General features: G+C 42.5%; 1 protein-coding gene across 1 annotated transcript in view; it reads left to right on the plus strand.

The window, feature by feature from the left end:
* The window catches only part of CALD1 (caldesmon 1), a 121,119-nt gene that overhangs the window by 23,317 nt on the left and 78,984 nt on the right, over positions 1–18,818 (plus strand). Inside the window, exon 2 of the mRNA XM_010150082.1 lies at positions 309–420. Within this exon, the coding sequence (XP_010148384.1) occupies positions 350–420 (71 nt within the window). The 5' untranslated portion in view covers positions 309–349. The remainder of the gene's footprint in view (positions 1–308; positions 421–18,818) is intronic.

Raw genomic sequence — 18,818 nt, forward strand, 5'->3', positions numbered from 1 at the left:
TTTGTAGAAAAGACCTGTGACGTTACAAATAGCTGGTCTGTGGCTAGCAGATACATACAGTCCTTACTTAAAGCATGTTGATTTAATTTTAACTAGGAAACTAAATGCAGGCATGGGCTATGTTTATCCTACAAGGCATTTCATTAATCTTGTTTATCTCAAGAATACTGAGGAAGTTAAATTTTTTGATGGGAAAAGAAAATAGTTACAGCGAAGTTAAGAAAGCAAAACAAAACTAAATGGACTCAGTTAGTTAAAGGCATCCATTGTGTTTTCTCTGTTATCTAAGTGGTCATCTCCCTTTTTAGATTTGGATCTTTGCAGAGCTCTGAACCCTTGAACGCCCACCATGGATGACTTTGAACGCCGCAGAGAGCTCAGGAGGCAAAAACGTGAGGAAATGCGCCTTGAAGCCGAGAGGTGAGGTATTACGTATGGAAATGGTGCTGGTGGCTTGCCTTTGATTAGCAGCGGCTTTGAGGCTTTCTGACTTAAATTCCAAAGTATGCTATAGCTAACCAAAGAGTCCTTGCTATCGATATGTGCTGTAAAATAGCTTCAGTTAATAGGTATTAACTTCAATTATTGTGCAAGAATCTGGATGTTAGGGGTGTCTAGTGCGTAGTTCCCTCTAGGCTGTTATAAATGCCGTGGCTTCTAGGATGAATGTAAACAGTAAGGTAAACTCTGTCCCCATGAAATTATTGGTAGGCAAACTCCTGCTCAGATGCCATTTGAGAGAGTGCTGTACAGAGGGGATTGTATTGTCTTTTCAGACACAAAACTAAAATTACAAGACAGCAATTGATAGCTGAGATACCCTTGGTATATGTAGCATAGCATAAATGTGCATTGTCTGCCACTACTGTGCTATTGCTATTGTATTTGTAGTGCCTGTCACTCTACAACCCCTTTATGTGGGCAACAAGGGCAGCATTTGCTGTCAGTTATTACAGATTTACTTTGGTGCAAATAAGAACGGAACTTGACATGGGTATGATGATGTCAGTTTATGAAAGAAGGATCATGGAAATACTGGGAATGACATTTCATTAATTAATTCCATTTTACACCTGTACAGTTCCTTTTACTTTCATGGAATTTCACATGATTTATGTGGGAGTAAGCAGGGAGAAAGTCAGGCCCCGTTTATTTTTGTAATGTTGTCTTTGAAATAAAGATCTGATTTAGTTTATTACTGCTGTAGCAATTAAAAAAAAAAAAATGGAACTTAGGTTTAAGCCTATTTTTTTCTTATTTTTCTATTTAATTTTTAGCATGGACTTCATTTTTGTTTCTGGTCTTTCCCATGGGCTGACAATACCATGGTGTTTTTAGTTCTGAATGCTGAAGAAGAAAACAGTTTCTGAGCAGTTTTAAATGGAATGTAATGCCAAATGTATCTTATATGCCTGCTTGGCCTTTCTAATAAAGCCCGGCTTATGTAGCAGGGCTTTTTGATGGATATTGATGATATTTGGAGGGGTGGAATCCCAGGCAGATGAGATGCAATGGCCGCCTTTCTTTATGAAGGAAGCGTAGCCATGCAGAACTGGGTACGTGCGCTCTTGTCAGGCTGTAAGCTGGACTGTGAGCTCTGGAAAGCAGCAGCAGTGTTGTCTGCAGATAAATAAACTCACATGAAGTGTGATGGCCAAAGGGAAATGAGGTGTTAGCCTCCCTTTGCAAAACACAGCCGTCACCTGGCTGGTGACTCCCCAAAAGGCAGAGAGGAGCAAACGGGCTGCAGCACTAAGCTGCCTTCTTGTCCCAGGTTTCCCTCCAGGCATTGGGCAGTATGTTTTTATTGGACGGTGTGGAGGGACTGCAGAGCCCATGCCAGTGCAGCACATGGTATTTTTATACTTTTAGTGTATTTCTACTTTAAGAATATTTTTTAAGGAAAGACTGAGACTTCAGGGTTTGTTGCTAACAGGGGACCTGGTTGGCCTGCGGAGGATGCTGGAGGGTGTAGTTTGGGAAGTGCTTTCTGCTATGGAAAAATGTCACTTGAAGTTCCCTGTGAAGGCGTTCAAGACCTTACATGAGGGTGCAGAGGCTGTGGGAGGTGGTCTGGGCATCAGCAGTGTGGCATAGCCAGCTTGCAAAGGCAGTGGCAGCCTCAGGGTGTTGGGGATAAGGGCCTCTGCCCTCACTGCCATGGAAGCTGAAATGCAGGACTTCAGGAGTATCCACAGGTCACTCTGCAGCCTGCAGTTCTACACATGGGCCGAACTCTGGTCCCTGATCACGCACTGGGAAACCGGATCCATGGGGAGGCCAAAGCTGCCACCGGCAGCCAACTGGTGTCCCTCGAAGGAGCCATTCCCGGGAAGCACTGCAGGCTGATGGCAGTGCCTGTCCCTGCGTGATGGGGACACCAAGCAGCTGGGCCAGAGAGTGCTGGCCACTGACACGGGAAACAGCCTACTTACCACCCACGTCTGCTTTTTGGGAAGTGTTTTTGCCACATCTGGGGTGGCTTTGCTGGGATTTTGCGTGGTAACCTTTGTGGAGGAGGCGAGCTTGGTGGCGGCCTGGGCAGAGGAGGAGGGCTTGGGCCTGTGTCCCTGTTTTCTGCGGAATTGCTGCAGAAGCGCTCTGTGCCCTTTCCCACACATTTTGAAGGCTTTTAGCAATAAATTGCTGTACGCTAAATCTTGCTGTACTCCCTCTGCTGCTGCCAACTTCAAGCATTCAAGTATCATGAGTCAGACCCCTTAAAAGTCACAAGACTGCTTTAAAAATCTTGAGATCTTAAAAATAATTTAGTCTGGCCTTTTTATTTTTGGTTTGCCTTAACAATCACAGAGCCTGATTCTCAAGCCCAAATGTGACTCTGGGAGCTGGGACCTCCCGAAACTTGCCCCAAGAGGGGTAACAGCAGGGAGGAGCTGAGCGTCCATCCCATTTGCATTGCGCCACTCGTGTCAAGCTGAGGGCAGCAGTGTTTAGGCAGTTATTAACAAATGAATGTCAGGCTGGATTCTTTTTGGTGAATTTGTGTTCTTTTAGGCATTGTGGGATCACCTTTACCTTAAAAATACGACTACAACATTTTTTTTGTGTACATATCTTAAGCCATAGTAATCTGCTTGCCAGACCTCCCCCTGTCTGAATGCTTGCAGGTGTTTTATCTAGTGAATCGTGCGGTCCTAGAGAGTGGCACGGAGGCTGAGACTGCTCCATCAGCTCCGAGTGCTGGTACCTGCTGCTTAGGCACAGGGCATTTCCCTGCATCCTTCCATCGGTGGGCTGGAGCCTTGCTATGGGGGAACTGCTGCTGCCTGTAAGCATTTCTGCTGGGAGATGGACAGACGGATGATTACGTGTGGGCTGTAACATGTTTGCTGGGTCGCGCAGATACTGTTTAGGTTTCTGAGCTGAACAGTAAACTCAGAATTGCAAGCAGCCGTATCAAACAGCAGTATTTGTAACTCAGCCAGCTGCAGTGACGCATTTTGCCGTTTCCTGGGATAAAGGCACACGAAAAGTCTGTCTTCCCAGCCCGAGGCCTGTGCCCAAGGGAGATCAAGGGGTGAAGATGCCCTGTAACAGCATGGACTCATGCACCACATGCCTGAGAGGGAGAGACTTGACCTTATTGTGTCTTCCCCAGGGGCCAGAGGCTGTGTGAGGGTTGGTCAGGATACATGTGCTGTCAGATTCCCAAGTGTCTGTCATGCTGGAGCCACCGATGTCCAGCCACCTATGTCTAATCTTTGGAGATGCTTAGCAAGTCTGATCCTTGAGGGGCTGATGTTAGGCTTTGTACTTTGTTTTTGGTTTTTTGGGTGGGTTTTTTTTTGTTTGTTTTGTTTTTTTCTTTTTGCGTGGTGGGGTGTTTTGTTTTGTGTGTGGGGTGTGTTTTGGTTTTTTTCCTGTTAGAAAGCTGCTGAAAATGATAATTTATTGTGCTGCATAGCCCTGGCATTCTGGATTGATATGTTTAAGATTGATCTTGAGGAGGGGCTGGCTTTGTCTTTAAAAGACCAACAGTACTGTTCAACCCTGGCATGTGCTTTGGCTAGTAGTTCATGCTGCAACAACTCAGATAGATATAGATTGCCACCAGCACAGAAAACTAGTGTTTTTCCGGCATTTTAAGATCTTATCATTTCAAGGTATCCCACATGTCCTGGATTCCCCATATGGGCTTGCTGCACCCACTCAGGAATTTTATCCAGCCAGACCTTTTTGACTCTTTGTGTTTGTCTGGGCTCTCTGGAGGCCTATCAGCGTGTTTGGAGTGGCAGTGCAGACTTGTCTAGGGGGCATGTGGCCAAGAGCAGGCATATGGGGCTTTGTCCAACTTTCTCCCAGGCTGTCAGATTTATTGCACACACTCAGGCTGGCAGGGACCCAGCAGCTCTTGTACCTCATGGAGGAGTAAGGCTTTCCAGGCATAGGCTGACAAACCCTGGACAAAGTATGGCAGCGTTAACTGTGCCCATCTGCTAGCATTTTACGTGTGGTTTGTACAGGTCAGGTGCAAGGTCAAGGAAAGTAGGACCCTATGAGCCATTTGGGTGAATGGATGTGCTGTTTCTCTCACTCTTCTGCAGTAAATCCAAGGCTTTGTCCTGCTCCTCGAGGCAGAGGGAGTCCTGTGCCCAGAACGGCAGTTGTGTAAAGCCCTGAGATCCTGGTCCAGAGCTGGCTGAAGTCAGTGGGAAGCTTTCCATTGATTTCAATGGGCTTTGGACTAAGCCCTACCTGAGTTATTCCAGCCAGATGATTTACGAGACAGTCCCAATGGCAGCCTTGAAGGAGCTGGACAAATGCTTTGCCTTCCCAGTCACAGGGTACATACCGTGCTGGAGCATCGGGGCCATCACAGAAATGGGTCGCACAATTCAAGTGCAAGGGATTGACCTCTTTCAACAAGGGAAAAAACAAAGGCTACCTGCTGCTCTGTGCCTTTTCCTGGGCAGTAAAAGATGGTCTCTTGAACAAAACCATCGGTGTTGTCATTTTGATGTTGTAACTGACACTGGAAGAATTTATCCTGGGGCTGGGCAGAGTGTGTGTGTGTGTCTGGGAGGGATGGTGTTTTGGGAATGTCTTGCTGATGCAGTTTGGTCTGTCACAGCTGCATGCAGCTGCAGAGGAAAACTGAGGTGAAATACTTCTTGAAGTGACAATAGACTTACTTCCTTGACTTCAGCATAATTGAGAGCAAAAATTGGCCTCTTGAACTCTCCAAAGAGTAGCTCTCAGGTTAATCTATTTAGCACTTAAGCCACAGTTTTATGACTGGCTGACTTGCTATTGACCCAGCAATGTATTTTCACCTCTCCCTGGTGTTGAGGCTCTTTTAAAAATTATGCTTGGAAGCTGATCCAATTTACTTCATTGCCATACCATCACTACTACAGACTTCAGGAAAGTCTTAAGGTGGATGTCAGACTGGTCTCCATTTAGCTGAACCTTCACTTTGAATCTGAACCACTGCTTTGGTTCATTTGGTAATGCCCTTCTCTAAGGGATTGCAGGTCCTTTCACAGGGAAGGAGAGGTATTGGTCATCCTGTTGTAAGAATACAGCAAATAGAAGTGGCTATCTAGCATCGAGTCACTAAAAAGACTCTCTAAAACTGCTGTATTGCTTTGTAGACTTTATAGGATTTCGTGATAGGGGCCACAGCGGTTCTGGCTAAAAGGCTCATCTCCTTACAAACCAGTAAGATATTACTAAACATACCCTGAAAGGGTAAGTGGGTAAGGTGTACAGAAAAACACTGCCGTTAAGCTTTATGGTTCCTGATAGCATGATTACTAAAGGCACTAGGTAAATAATCCTTTTTTTGTAAAAAACATCAAACAGTTTAATCACAAACTCTCTCCAGCCACTCATTTAAACATTTTTATAAGGCAGTGTGTTCACACATATGGACATAGGTTAGGGAATACTCATAGAACTATCCCAACTTGCAAGCTGGGGATGGCAGCAGGCTGAAAGCCTTCTGGGGTGGTTACTTTGTCAATGTAACACATAGTTAATCCCAAAACTTAACTTGGCACAACGGAAAGAGCAGTCAAGTGAATTTCAGTCCAGACCTGTAAAAGTAAGTTCAGAACCAGCAATGCATTTAACACGACGTTTTCTGTGCTTGCTGATCCTGTTGAGGCTGGTATAGCTGAGATTAACATAGAGGGGTGATTCTCCAAGTTAAGAAGGTTTAAAAAGGTAAAATTGGCATGATCAAACAGGGTATGTCTTTGCAGGACTTAATAAGGAGCCTGTTAGATATCTTCTGGATGAGTAAAATGAGACACGTTTATTTCCACGGTGTCTTAATGCTTCTGGAGAACAGGGCAAGGTGTAATGCTCATGTTAGATCAACACTGAATGGCCACAAATATCTTTTGAAACTGCCTCTCGTTCCTGCAGTGAAGTTATCTCTGGTATAAGGTGTACAGTGACAAATGTTCAAGAGAATTGAGAGTTTAGGAATGAACATAGATGGATCCACTACTTCTTGAAACATTAGGACTTGCCCATGTCTTGTTCTTATATGTCTGGTTACTTTTTTGTTACGAGTTTTCAGAGATGATGCTTTGATTCATGCTTGTGTAACCCAAAAGAATTTGATCTTAATACAAGTTTTCAAGGGTTGTATGTTGAAACATAAGAGAAACTTGCTGCATATGCCTAACATGTCGTTTCCCAATGTTCATGATCTACTTCCGAACAGTACTTCCAAAAATGTTCAGCCTCTGCCCTCTTGAGGGCTGTGCCCTTGTCTGGTCCAAGCCTCTTTTGCTACTAAACAAGAGGTACCAGTGGTTTTCTCTCTCCATGAACTTCATATATCCTGGAGTTCCAAATACTTTGAGGATTTCTGCTTGTCATTCCATAAAATACTCATCTTCTGCTAGAGCTGAAACATGACATCTTCTGCCCAGGAGTTAAATATTAAGATAATGAGTAAATAAGATTAGAAGTTCATGAGGGGTGAGAACAAATTGAGGCAAAGTACTCCAGCTGTTAACCCATCTTCCCAGCTACCTTGAATTCCAGGACTGACAGGACATATTTGCACAGTCAAGGTGAATTTGGCCCTTCACATTGTGTTCCTGCACTTCCTGAAATTCATTCTTAAACCAGACAGAAAAGCATGACCCAGTGGCACATTAAAACATGCCCTACTGCTGTCATGCTCAAATGAGGGTGGATACTAGACAAATTGTTGCTATTGTAGTGCTTCAGATGCCCTGGAGGAAAATAACTGAATTTATGCAAAGCTGAGTAGAAAACTACCACGTAATTTTACAGCCATTGTGTGTTTTGTAGATTATATTTTCTTTAGAGTCCTTGTGGAAAAATGTTTTGTTACAGTAGCTCTGTTCTTCCAAATATCTAAACATACAGAACATAAACTTAACTGAGCTAACCCCATTGCAACGCCTAACCAGACAACAAAATCAGCTCCTTAGTATTTCCGATATTAATCCCACATGTATGTTAAGATCATTCTGTAATCTCTGTACTACAGCTACTATAGCAGCCAAACTTTTAGGAGGAAAGCCCAAATCCAGCACCCAGGCAGCTGGCAATATGCCCCATCTTTCAGCTCTTTCAGCAGAGTGGCAGGTTTGCTTTGGAAGTACCAAGGAGTTTTGGTAATTCTTGGGTGAAAAGCACCAGCTTCAAGCCTATAACCAGGTAACCCACCTACCACCAAGGGGAAGTCTGCCCCTCTTTTTCCCGCTGTATTTTTATTAGCTTTAACTAGACCAAATTCCGTGATGAACTGGATCTTATTTAGATGCCTTTTATTAGGCATTGAGGCACATTTATGGGTATTGACGCACAGCTTTTGGTGCTCGTTATTAGCAATTTTAGCATGCATATTTAAAAGGACATCATAGGAGGAGTAACACAACATGGTATTTTATCATGATTTTCAGAATTAGACTGAGACATAGGCGCTGCACAGAGAAAATCATGAGGCTGAAGGAATGTAGCCAGTATAGTACAAATAAGTGTCAATGGCTGTCCTGTCACGTTTATGCTGAAAAATATAATCTCTTTAATATCTTATGTGCAAATTAGCAGTATGCAGTGCTCTTGCAGCCCTGTGTAACTGTCATCGTACCTTTGAACAGTGTAAATCACATCTGCCGTCAGAATTTTCTCATTAAAAAGATTTCAGAACCTTGAAACGCAAAAGGTGCATTAACAATGTTGGGCTAAGGTTTGTGAAGGCACAGAGCCTTCAAACTTCCTGTACCAGCCACAACGGAGCACTGTGGTGCCTGTGACTATAGGTACGTATGTCCGTTGGAGGTAGACACAGCATCCCAGTTTCCCCAGCAGCATTTTCTGTCCTTTGGCAAAGAGTACCCCAGCCCTTCACGTGGGTTACCGTCAGTTAACTCGCTATGGCAGAGAATAAAGACACTGTCCTAAAACAACCCATAATAAGAGTGGTTATGTTCTTGGTCCCTCAGTCTACTTCTGTCAGACTCTTTCTTAGGCAGGGCAATCCCCCACCTTCATCAGCCAGTGTCAGAAAAACTTGCATGAACCATTGCTAAGTCTTAATAGATTCTTAACCCAGGCTCTCTTCATAAATCCAAACAGTTGATCTGTCTTTCTAGACAGTAAGTATATGATTGAGCTCTCAGCTGCTTAGTCACTTCCCATGTGCCTGATATCCACAACTAACAGTAGAGGCAGAGTTAGTTAATTGTATAAAGACTTCTCAGGCCATAGGACTGTGTGTAGCTTATCACACGAATGTATATGCTGACAGATGAGCTGGCAGAAAATTCTACATTAACCCTTTTTCTCTTTATTAAAAAAAGGCCTTATTATTAATAGTAATGCTCTGCACCAAATTTCATTTACCCTAAAGAAAAGCAAAAGGAATACTGTGTCGTTTGCATAACAAAAGAAGCTGATGGTCCAATATCCCTGTGTCTTAAAAAATGTTCAGAAAAATATTTTCAGGGAAAATACATTGGACATGGATACATTCACCTGTAATAATATATTCTATAGCCTGCATGTGCCTGTTGCCAGTGGCTGATGGCATACATCCCGGTGGTTCAGCCTGCCCCCTAAGATAGGCCATATAGGGTCTTAATGCTTTTTCAGGCAGATGGTCACCACGTGTTGCTCAGACAGCTGGTTACTTCTCTCAGCCCCTGCCACGCAGGTTGATTGCTAGTGCATCCCTCCTTGCTGTTGCCTAAGAGGGAAGGTGGGAGCAAAGCGAGCCGGGCTGCCCCACGCTGTCTCCCTGCCACAGCATCCTGGCCCCAGGGGCTGAGTGGCTGCTTACAGGTGGTGGGGCCCGTTCTGAGTCCAGCCGCCAAGGTGTGAACTGCCCTGAGCAGATGGTGACACAACGTTGTGCGTGGAGGGGGTGTTGAGTAGAGGCTGCTGTGGAAGGAGAGCATTGGGGCTGTTTAATTTGCTCTTTTGCTGTAAACAGAAGAGGGTAACTAAAAGCAGCCTCTAAAACTGCAAATTTCCGGACTTGGATGTTCTCTTAGCTGTTACATTGCAATGCCTTCTTTTCAGTGAATAAGAACATTGTTGAACTTGTTGCTTAATTGTGTCACTCTTCTTCAGGGCATTTGGGCTCAGAATGGTAAAAGTTATTAGGCATGATAGAAACTGCAGTTATTACCCAACAGTGAGACTCCTTAAAGGGTGACATGAAAATTAGTTTAGCCAGTGGGTTTCTAGGACCATCTGCTTCTCAGTGTGAGTTTGTATTTTATTAACATCTTTATGGTCTAATATCTGAAATTAAACCAGATAATCAGAAGATTAGATTTCCCTTTAAAAAGCTGAGGCCAATTTGTTTGCAGGGATAATAGATTAAATGAAGTCAAACCCTAACAAGTTTTACACACGAATAAGCGTAGTATGTAAACACTATCAAATTGCTGTCAGCCTGGGCAAAGCCACCCTTTCACAGCTCAGTTCAAAGAACTAGAGAGGAAAAATGTGATTTCCAAATGAAACTCCAAACTGATTTCAGCTTGCAAAAGCATCTCATTTGGTCAATTAGCTCCTGCATTTCTGGCTTTGTGCCTTTAAACAAAATTTTAATTACTGAAGACAAATGTTTGTAAGCAGCTTTATTTCTCTTATCATAAGCTACTTTTATGTAGCTCCCGCTAAACAAAGAAAATCGCCTTTGCCAGCAGATTGTCCTTGTGTGATCAAGGCCTTTCATAGAATGAAGCGAGACATCAGGTGGCTGTGCTTCTTGGGCAACTTATTTCATCGGCACACAGCTCAAGAAATATTCCTGGGCAGAAAGGAGGTCTGTGGGCAACGGCTCTTTAGAAGTCTAGTGACAGTGCAGACCTGGGGAATACTGGCATGCAGCCTGACCAAACGGTCGGGTTAACAGAAGTGATACAGCTACAGATTAGACGGAGCAGTAGTTGTGTCAGCCTTGCAGCTGAGCCGTTCTCTTCCTGGGGAGCTCTGAGGGTGATGGGAAGTGGGAAAGTAAGCAGGATGCTTTTTTTTTGTTTATTGGAAAATATAAACCAGTGGTAGTGTATTTGACAGTTAAAGATTAGCCTCATCTTGGTTGACATTAAGAAAATGTAAATAGATGTTGTTTTTCTCCACTTTATGTCAAGACGTGTTGGTTTTACTAAATAAACTTGCTTATTAATAGTCTTTGCTGGATAGTCTGTTGAAAAGCAACCAGTAAGTTTTTCATGCTGACATAGAAAATTAAAGGAAGGCTGTAAGTCAACAACTAGTTCTGATTTTTTTTTTAAATTTATATTTATTTATTTTTCCTCTGACATTTGCTGTAAACGTGCCTTGGTTTCCTTTAAGGTAGCTCGTGACCCATTTTCAACATGGACGTTATTTAAGCCAACAACAAGGACTGCTCTAGCAAGAGGTTATCTTTTAGACAGACTGAGTTCTTCTTGTGCTGAGAGGTGCTGAAAACTTGTACTCAAAAGCAGGGCTTCTTCAAAGGTTTTAAGTTGCTTCTCCATACTAGTACTTCCCTCTTCTGCCAGCACAAGTCCTCTTTTCTACTAGTGTTTAAACTGATGCACTTGAACAAGTGCTCCTTTCTTCGTGAGCCCTCTTTGTATGATTTAAACCTGATGTATATCATGGTAAATTTAAGTCAATTAAATGCACGCAGTGGAAAGTAACCAAATTAACATGGCTCGATTTACTGGTTGTCAGCTGAGACTCTTGCAAGGGAGGTGTCTAGTGAAACAGCATGGGAGGGTAAGCCCGTTTATGTTTGGACTGGGAGGTTTGCATAGATTTAATGCTCTCGGTTTCAAACCAGGTTCAACGTAAACTCTGTGCACGGACTTCGTTACTGTGGGGAGGTGCATTGGTGCTGGAGTCCCTGATGAGGAATCTCTGGGTTCTTGCAATAGCATGGGCTATTACGTTTAGCTGTTTCCTGCAAAGAAGAAGAGAGAGAGAGAGAGAGACTAGAAAGAAAAATCTGAGCAATGTCACTTTTAAAGTGAGAACAGCTTTGCAGAAGTGACTGAGAACATAGTTACTTCATCACAAGACACAGGTTCTTGCCACAAGAGGGGTTCCTATGTGTAATACCTTAGTTCTCAGAAATAGGTCTTCTTGAGCTGGTGGCAGGAGGGGTGTTTCTGTTGAGCAGAATTCCAACAAGGAGACAATGCTTAAAGGGGCAAGCTGGTTTCATTTATAAAATTGCCAGCCCTGTAGTGATAAGGAGAAGATCAGATACTCTGTGTATCAATCCTGGGTGTTTCTGAAATACGTTGTTATAGTACAGGGATGAAGTCGGCCCCAGAGCAGAATGCTTCCTTAATATAAAGAATAAAACTTTTTCCATCTGTATTTTTGGGCAGAGAAAAGAATTAGATGGGATAAGTGGCTTTTAGTGAAACGGACCTTTGGTGGAAGAAAAATTTAAACCTTAATTTAAAAACTTTCCAGCAAAACCTAGAAACCAGATTTTCACAAAAGTGCTTACAGTTGGGAAGTCAACAACCGTTAAAGACTGTCTCCATGCCTCCCACTTAGTCCTTATCATCTTATGGGAGGACCAGAGCACAGTGGAGACTGGAGAAGAAAGCCCTTCTGATGGTCTGTATACAGATGACTTTTTGTCCTTATGCCCCCTCATGAGAAGGTTATACCATTGCATTCACGTGCCCCATCATGCCACCCCTCAAGATGAAGTTCTTAACATCCAGTCTGCTTAATTCTTTTTCCTCATACAGAAAGCTTTTATAACTGGATTAAAGGGAAAAAAAAAATATCATGTATGTTTCCACAGGAATGGCAGAGCTCTAGTTTCCTTAGAATTATTTTCTTTTACTAGCCTACAACTGGTAAGCTAAGCAGTCCTCACAGCTTTTTCAAGTTCATCTTCAGCCCATGCAAAATGACGAGCTTTTTCTGGGTGCTGTTACTTGGAACATTCCCGAGATTCTCCAGCAGCTATTACTTCAGTGTCTTAATAAGGCAGTGCCATAGCTGGGAAAGACAAGGAGATGGCTTTTCTAAACACTGGCTACACACAGATTCCTTTTATGGTTCAGCTTGCGCAGCGGGGTATTCCTCTGAAGGTCAGCGACACGGATAACAACGTGCTTCCCAATGCAGCTTACTTTTTCGGCACAGGCACCGTGTGTCTGGTGACACATGTTCGGCCTGCTCAGAGAAGGAGGAGAAATAAATAGTTGGGTAGGGAAATGTAGAAAGAGGGGAATAAAGCAGAGCGTGAAGTGCTATGTATTTTGTATTCATGCTGTTGCTATGCTCACTGTGGCTACAGGATGTAGCTGTAAAGAACACATACAGAATATGTGTGGATGTTCTGGGCTGATATTTCATAAAAAATGTTCATAATACACCCCACAGTAGGGTTTCAGGGTTCAGGTCATCCCACAGCAATACCAAGGGCAAATTTCCATGTCATGCCCATGAATTTGGCTTTTCATTCTCCCGACAAAATGGGATAGAGTACTAATGACCTTTTCAAACCAGTGAGTTATGATGGCTGGAGGGGTTGTCTGTACTGGAATGCCACAAGATGAATTGGTTTAAGCAAAAGGTTTAGTTCCCTTCCCCCTCGCTCCATCCCACCACCCCTTTCTCTCTTGTACAAGCTAGTGAGTCTCTCATTAGCATATATTCATCTTCGTAGACTGGAGAGTTGCATGAGTTCCTTCAGGGCTATTGTCTTATTTCTCACCAAAATTTTTCATGGAATGGATGAGTCATTTCAATATGCTAAAATGAAGCAATATATTGGTCATTAATTTAATATGAGAAAACCCCCTAGTAAGCAATCAATGAAAATCTCATCATGTTTTGTCAGTCCTGAATGTAAGTACAGGAAGTACATAAATTGAATGAAGAAAATATATCTTCAAGGCAAACCAGAAATGTTTAGGCATATTCAACGTGTCTGTAATCTAATTTTTCATGTACAGATTGTTGTCAGATGGACTAATACATTACCTAATTAACCATGAAGACAATGAAAGACTTTAACTGTGTCACCAGCTCTGACACTGTTTGAGAAAAGAGAAATGCTTGAAGGTGTTATTTTGGTGACTCACATCTTAAAAGTTTAACTTTCTTCATCTGTTTCCCCATTTCTTTGCTGGCTCCATCCTGATTTCACCTATCGTGCTCACATCATACTTGCAATGAGATCCTGATGTAACTACTTTGATATCATTATAGGTCTTGCATGCTTGTGGTTATGCTGGCTTTGGAGGGAATGTGACCTCTCAGTCTGTTGGTTGAGTGGTTCTGCTGGATATAATGTCTTGCTTTGAAGAGATAAAGGCCTAAATGCATAGAAGTGGAACAATGGCCACAAAACATGCAGTTTGGTTTATGAGAGCTTTTAAACCCTTGTTAGTGCTTGCTGATAACAGAAGAATTCTGAAATAAAACATTTTCTTTAATATTTGTTTCTAAAACGGGATAGATCTAGGAGGAAAGGGTTGGCCCCCAGTTAAACTCAGGAGATGTGTTTAACAGGTTGGGTGATACCTCCATAGCTATTCCATGTTATGGTGCATTCAGTGTTTTAAGGCTTGCTTTCACCCATTTCAGTCTGAATCCTGTTTTCAGTGGTTGGGCACATTCAGCAATTTCTCTGGATTTAAGGGATTGGTATAACTAAGAGCAGAGAGCATCTGTCCTGTCCTTATTATACTGCTGGAAGAAAATATTGGTAAGATGTCTTGATGACTAGGAATGACTTTTTCGTCACCAACCCATCTTCCTTTATTTATTGGTTGTTCTTCTCTCAACTTGGGCTGTACCCTGTCATCAGTTTTTAAGCCAAATTCTTTATGGAAGTCAATAGGGAGTCCTGCGCAAAGGGAAATGACATAATGTTGCCCTTTAGTCCTACCTATAGAGAAGCAGACTTGGGAAACATGCACATTTTCCTAATTACCAAGCACTGAATTTACAACATGTGTTCATTTTCTATCGACATCCGGCAGCTACCCAACATATTGTAAATTGGGCTGTTTGTATCCAAGACGATTGTTTTCAATAAAAATATTCTGAATGTTGTCTTTATTTGGATTACATATGGTAAATGTTGAGGTCTTCACTGCTCTGAGGTAAAGAATGTGCCATTTTTATGGGCAGCATTGAGTGTTCTTAGCTAAAATGTCTCCTTGTCCCACTGGAATGCATGATTTTGTAAGCTCCCACCTTTTACTCAGTGACTGCATTTTGCTAGAGATGTGTGTCTCTATAGTGTGTAAAGCACTTGATGTTAAAGATACTTATGCAAATCTAAGTTATCATCTGAACTTTCATGTTTTACAAGGGATGGGTTGCAGGTTAATGGCCCACTTGCCTTCAAGTTGGTCTTCTGCAGGGCAGGATAAACAGATTTGCAGAAAGGGTTTACAATGAAGACTCTTAAGATAATGTCTTTACTAGTTAGAATTTGGACTCTTTAAACCATAAGTACTTAAATAAATGAAGTGAGGATGTAAGCATAAGGGCATTAAAATAAAGAAATTTGGCCAGCGGAGACTGCTGACGGGTAGCTGAAAGTGGTTCCTTCTGTTTGGAACAGTAATGCCATTTTAACTATTTTTACTCCTTCCTTTAACTCCGTAGTGCCTCTCATAATACAACCTGCTTTGTACATCCCCATAACTAGAACATCTGAGATCTTATCAACTATTTACTAAATCACATATCCCTCCATCAACCTTGTGACGTGGTAGTGCTTTGCTAAGAGTGGCACAGACAAAAACCCATCAGAAGGGGATATATGAATCCTTTTTCTTGCCTATTTGCGTATTAGATCTTCTTCAAGATGCAGATATAGAATTTGGAGAATGATGTAGAAATCCCTCAGGCCCAAAGTTTTAGCACCATCGTTTTTGTACAGGCCATTTTTTTGAAGAGGAAACCATGAAGCTTTGGCGATAGGCTTCAAGAATCTCCCTCCATAAATTTAAAGTTCTTCAGATTGGAGGTTGGTCCACCTCTGTTGAGTACGTTTAATAAGAACTCCATGTATATTTTATTGAATGGAAAATTAAATGCAGAGCCTTTGTATATCTCTGCCACTCACTTATTGTTGACTCTTGGATGATACGGAGATACTGCAGCGCGTATGCTGATGATTTCCTCCGGAAAAGGAGGATGATTAGGGTGACAGCCTGATAATGCTGGGCTTTGCTCTTGGGTGGCTGGCATTGAGATGGCATGAGCTGACTTGCATAGGGTTTTTGCAGAGCAATTCTGTTTGCAATTCAGTAAACACTTCCCGAAGCTGAAGAGGAGTAATGACACCTCCTTGTAGCTCTTTTCCACTGGATCTTGTGGGATTTCACCTGGTACAGCTTTTGTTTAAGGTGCAATTCAATAAACACTTCCCAAAGCTGGAGGAGTAACGGCACCTCCTTGTAGCTCTTTTCCACTGGATCTTGTGGGATTTCACCTGGTACAGCTTTTGTTTAAGGGTAGACTGAAGAGTCTTTCTAACTCTTTCTAAGTCTGTGCAAGCTTGAGAGTCATATGTTGAATGGTCAGTGGATAGGGCACTTTAATGTATTGCTGAGCATCTGTGTGAGAGAAGGACATGGAAGACATCTGGAGACCCGTTCTGGCCAAAACTAACAAACATGATGCTGTTCTTTTTTGGGAAAGCAATCAGAAAATAGGGTAGGAGCAACACCAAACCCTTTGGCTGAAGGTACTTTTCTGCCATTTGTGAACTGGATTCACCATCTGGGATAGCAGCTATGGGCCATATCAGATTATTATTTTTTCCCTGGTTTTGTCTTCCTCTTTCTTATTTTTCTTAAACCAGAACCCACGCCCCTGTTTCTTGTAAATGTGCCTTTGTCATCACGGGTTTAGGCTGTCATAACACATTTTACCTCAAGCCCCATCTTTAAACACTTAGTGGCAGACCTGGGAATAGAAGTCATGTCTCGGCCACGGGACCGCATTGTCTCTCAAAGGCAGAGACCAGCTGTGAGCTTTCTCACAGAGCAGCCTGCGCTGCAGTTTGCTTGCAAGCTGTACTTTGGGTGTCTCATGCACTAGGGCAAACAACTTCACCTTTTAGTAAAGAGCGGTATGGGTGTCCAAAGACACAGAAATACCTGCAACCTTGTTTAAGCAGAGGAAAGGAATGTGCCAGTTGAGACTCTACATTTGGTAAACATTGTAAACAGATAATAAATTAAGACTTTTTTGGGAAAAAAAAAAGTCATTTATGTAACTCATTTGCTAGACTTCCTCCTCCCTAGCCCCACTCCCCATTATTTATCAATTAAATATGCTAGGAGTAGTGAGCTGCTGACCACAGAATTGGGGAGGGAGTGGGATAATAGTTATTATCCTGTTCCAAAGCCATAATACTGGATACCAGAAAGAATGAGAGTCAGATGCAGATGATGCTGTTGAGTTGCCATTGGTGGAACAGAATGTACTGTACTATCCAGCTACGGTCGTTGCTGTGTCTAAAACCGTATACTATGACTGAAATGTGGATGTCAGTCTGCAGCACTTGTGTGGTTTATAGGCTCCTCATTACGTCGCTAAACTGTGTGCAATAGATTAAACTGCCATTAAAATTCCATCTCTCAGAATGGCTTATTTGGCTGCGCTAACTTTCCTCCTCTTCCACAGTGACTTGCATGCAAGTGAAGAGAGTCTTACCATTCGGGCCGTTGTAGGTTCCTGTTTGTTATTCCTTCTGTGGGCAAAATTCTTATTGATTTCATCCTGACATAAAGTGGATGAAAGCTTGTATGCTTGTTTTTAGTGAAAACCTGTATTGGTACCTTTTGGTGATGGGGAGCTAGAAAAGAGTGCTGAAAATTGGGAAAGCTTATCCCAAACCCTTTTTTACAAATTAAATTGGGGAGAAGGGAAAGTTCTATGTTTCCTGCAAGGCAACAGCAAGGAGTTCTGGCTTTCTCCAGATGGAGAACACTCCCTGACGTGGTAAATTGTTCCATTAAGAAGCAAGGGCAGAGGCCTTGTGTTCTAGTACTGAGCTGCAAACTGCATATCCTGAGAGGGCTGGGGAGCGGGGCAAAACGCTCTCTGTTTCTGGTGGAGGGTTGGGTTGATGTTATCGCTGTGAAACATGCGCTGCTGCAACGTGAATTGCTTTGCTGCTTGGCTTCTCTCCTCTGCGTTAATTAAATCGTGCTTAGCCAACTCCTCTTTCGATGCTAGGTGTACTTAACCACAAATTGGTGGTGCTTCATTACTGTCTGGAAACACAAATTAGAAACCAGCACCAAAGATTTAAACAATGTCAACTTGAAACCTGTTTAAGCTGTTGTTCTTTTCTCGAACTGCGACTGAGTCCAAATCATTACTTTTAAAAGTTTCTCTTTAATTCAAATCTTAACTCAAAGGAGCCAAACTGAAGCCAGCCCAGCTGAGCTGAAAAAAATCTATGTAAGTTGAACTTAATGATCAGAACTGTTCTGCACAGTCCCTTACACATACACATTGAAGAGAAAGGCCTCTGCTCTGAATTTCTTGCGGTCTTAATTAACACAGGGTGCACATGGCTGATTAACAGAGAAGTGGCAGAACATACAGTCAGGCAATTACAGATAACACAAACTGTGGTCACAACCCAGCTAATTAACTGTGGAGTCATTAATAAATCAGACCCAGGCACAGCAATTACACTGAAAAACGTTTCGTAGGGAGATCTGAAAAGGGAGAAAGCAGGATCTCTCTCACCCACCTTTGCACCCCAAGATGTAACTGCTTACCTGAGAGCAGGAGATTAAAAGAAAAGACGTCGTTCCTTGGGGAGAGTTAAATCGGGCTGTTGGTTACCCTGTTAGACCTTTCTAATGGGATATCACAGGTGTACCTAAAAAACCATACCAGCAGTACCTGCCATCTGATATCCTGGGGTATCTCAGCAAAACCTCCCATGGATTTCAAAAGTATATTCACAAATACATTGCCTTTTTTTTTTTTTTTCCTAGTTTAAAGTTGAAGGCAAACAGTAAGAATGTATGTTGGCAAGTGATCAGCCCCATCTTTCTTTCAAGCTCAATGTGTGATTTCTCCCTTCCTCTCTGTTTCCATTCTGTCTTCAATTTGAAAAAATGCTCAGGACTCCTAGGACTGGGGTCAAAGCCCTCCATGTCTTACTTTTACACAGTCATCTTCACCCTTCTGAACATGTGGAGTTCTGTTTTCTTCTAAGTAAACATGTTCCATCTATTTCTCAGTCACCCCATCCCCAAAGACCTGGTGACAAGATTTAAATGTGGAAGAACAGACTATGAAAAAGAATAAATTTTCAAAGAGTATCCCGTGTGATGAGTTGC

Source organism: Eurypyga helias, unplaced genomic scaffold (assembly GCF_000690775.1).
Source record: "Eurypyga helias isolate BGI_N326 unplaced genomic scaffold, ASM69077v1 scaffold4984, whole genome shotgun sequence".
Lineage (NCBI taxonomy): Eukaryota > Metazoa > Chordata > Aves > Eurypygiformes > Eurypygidae > Eurypyga > Eurypyga helias.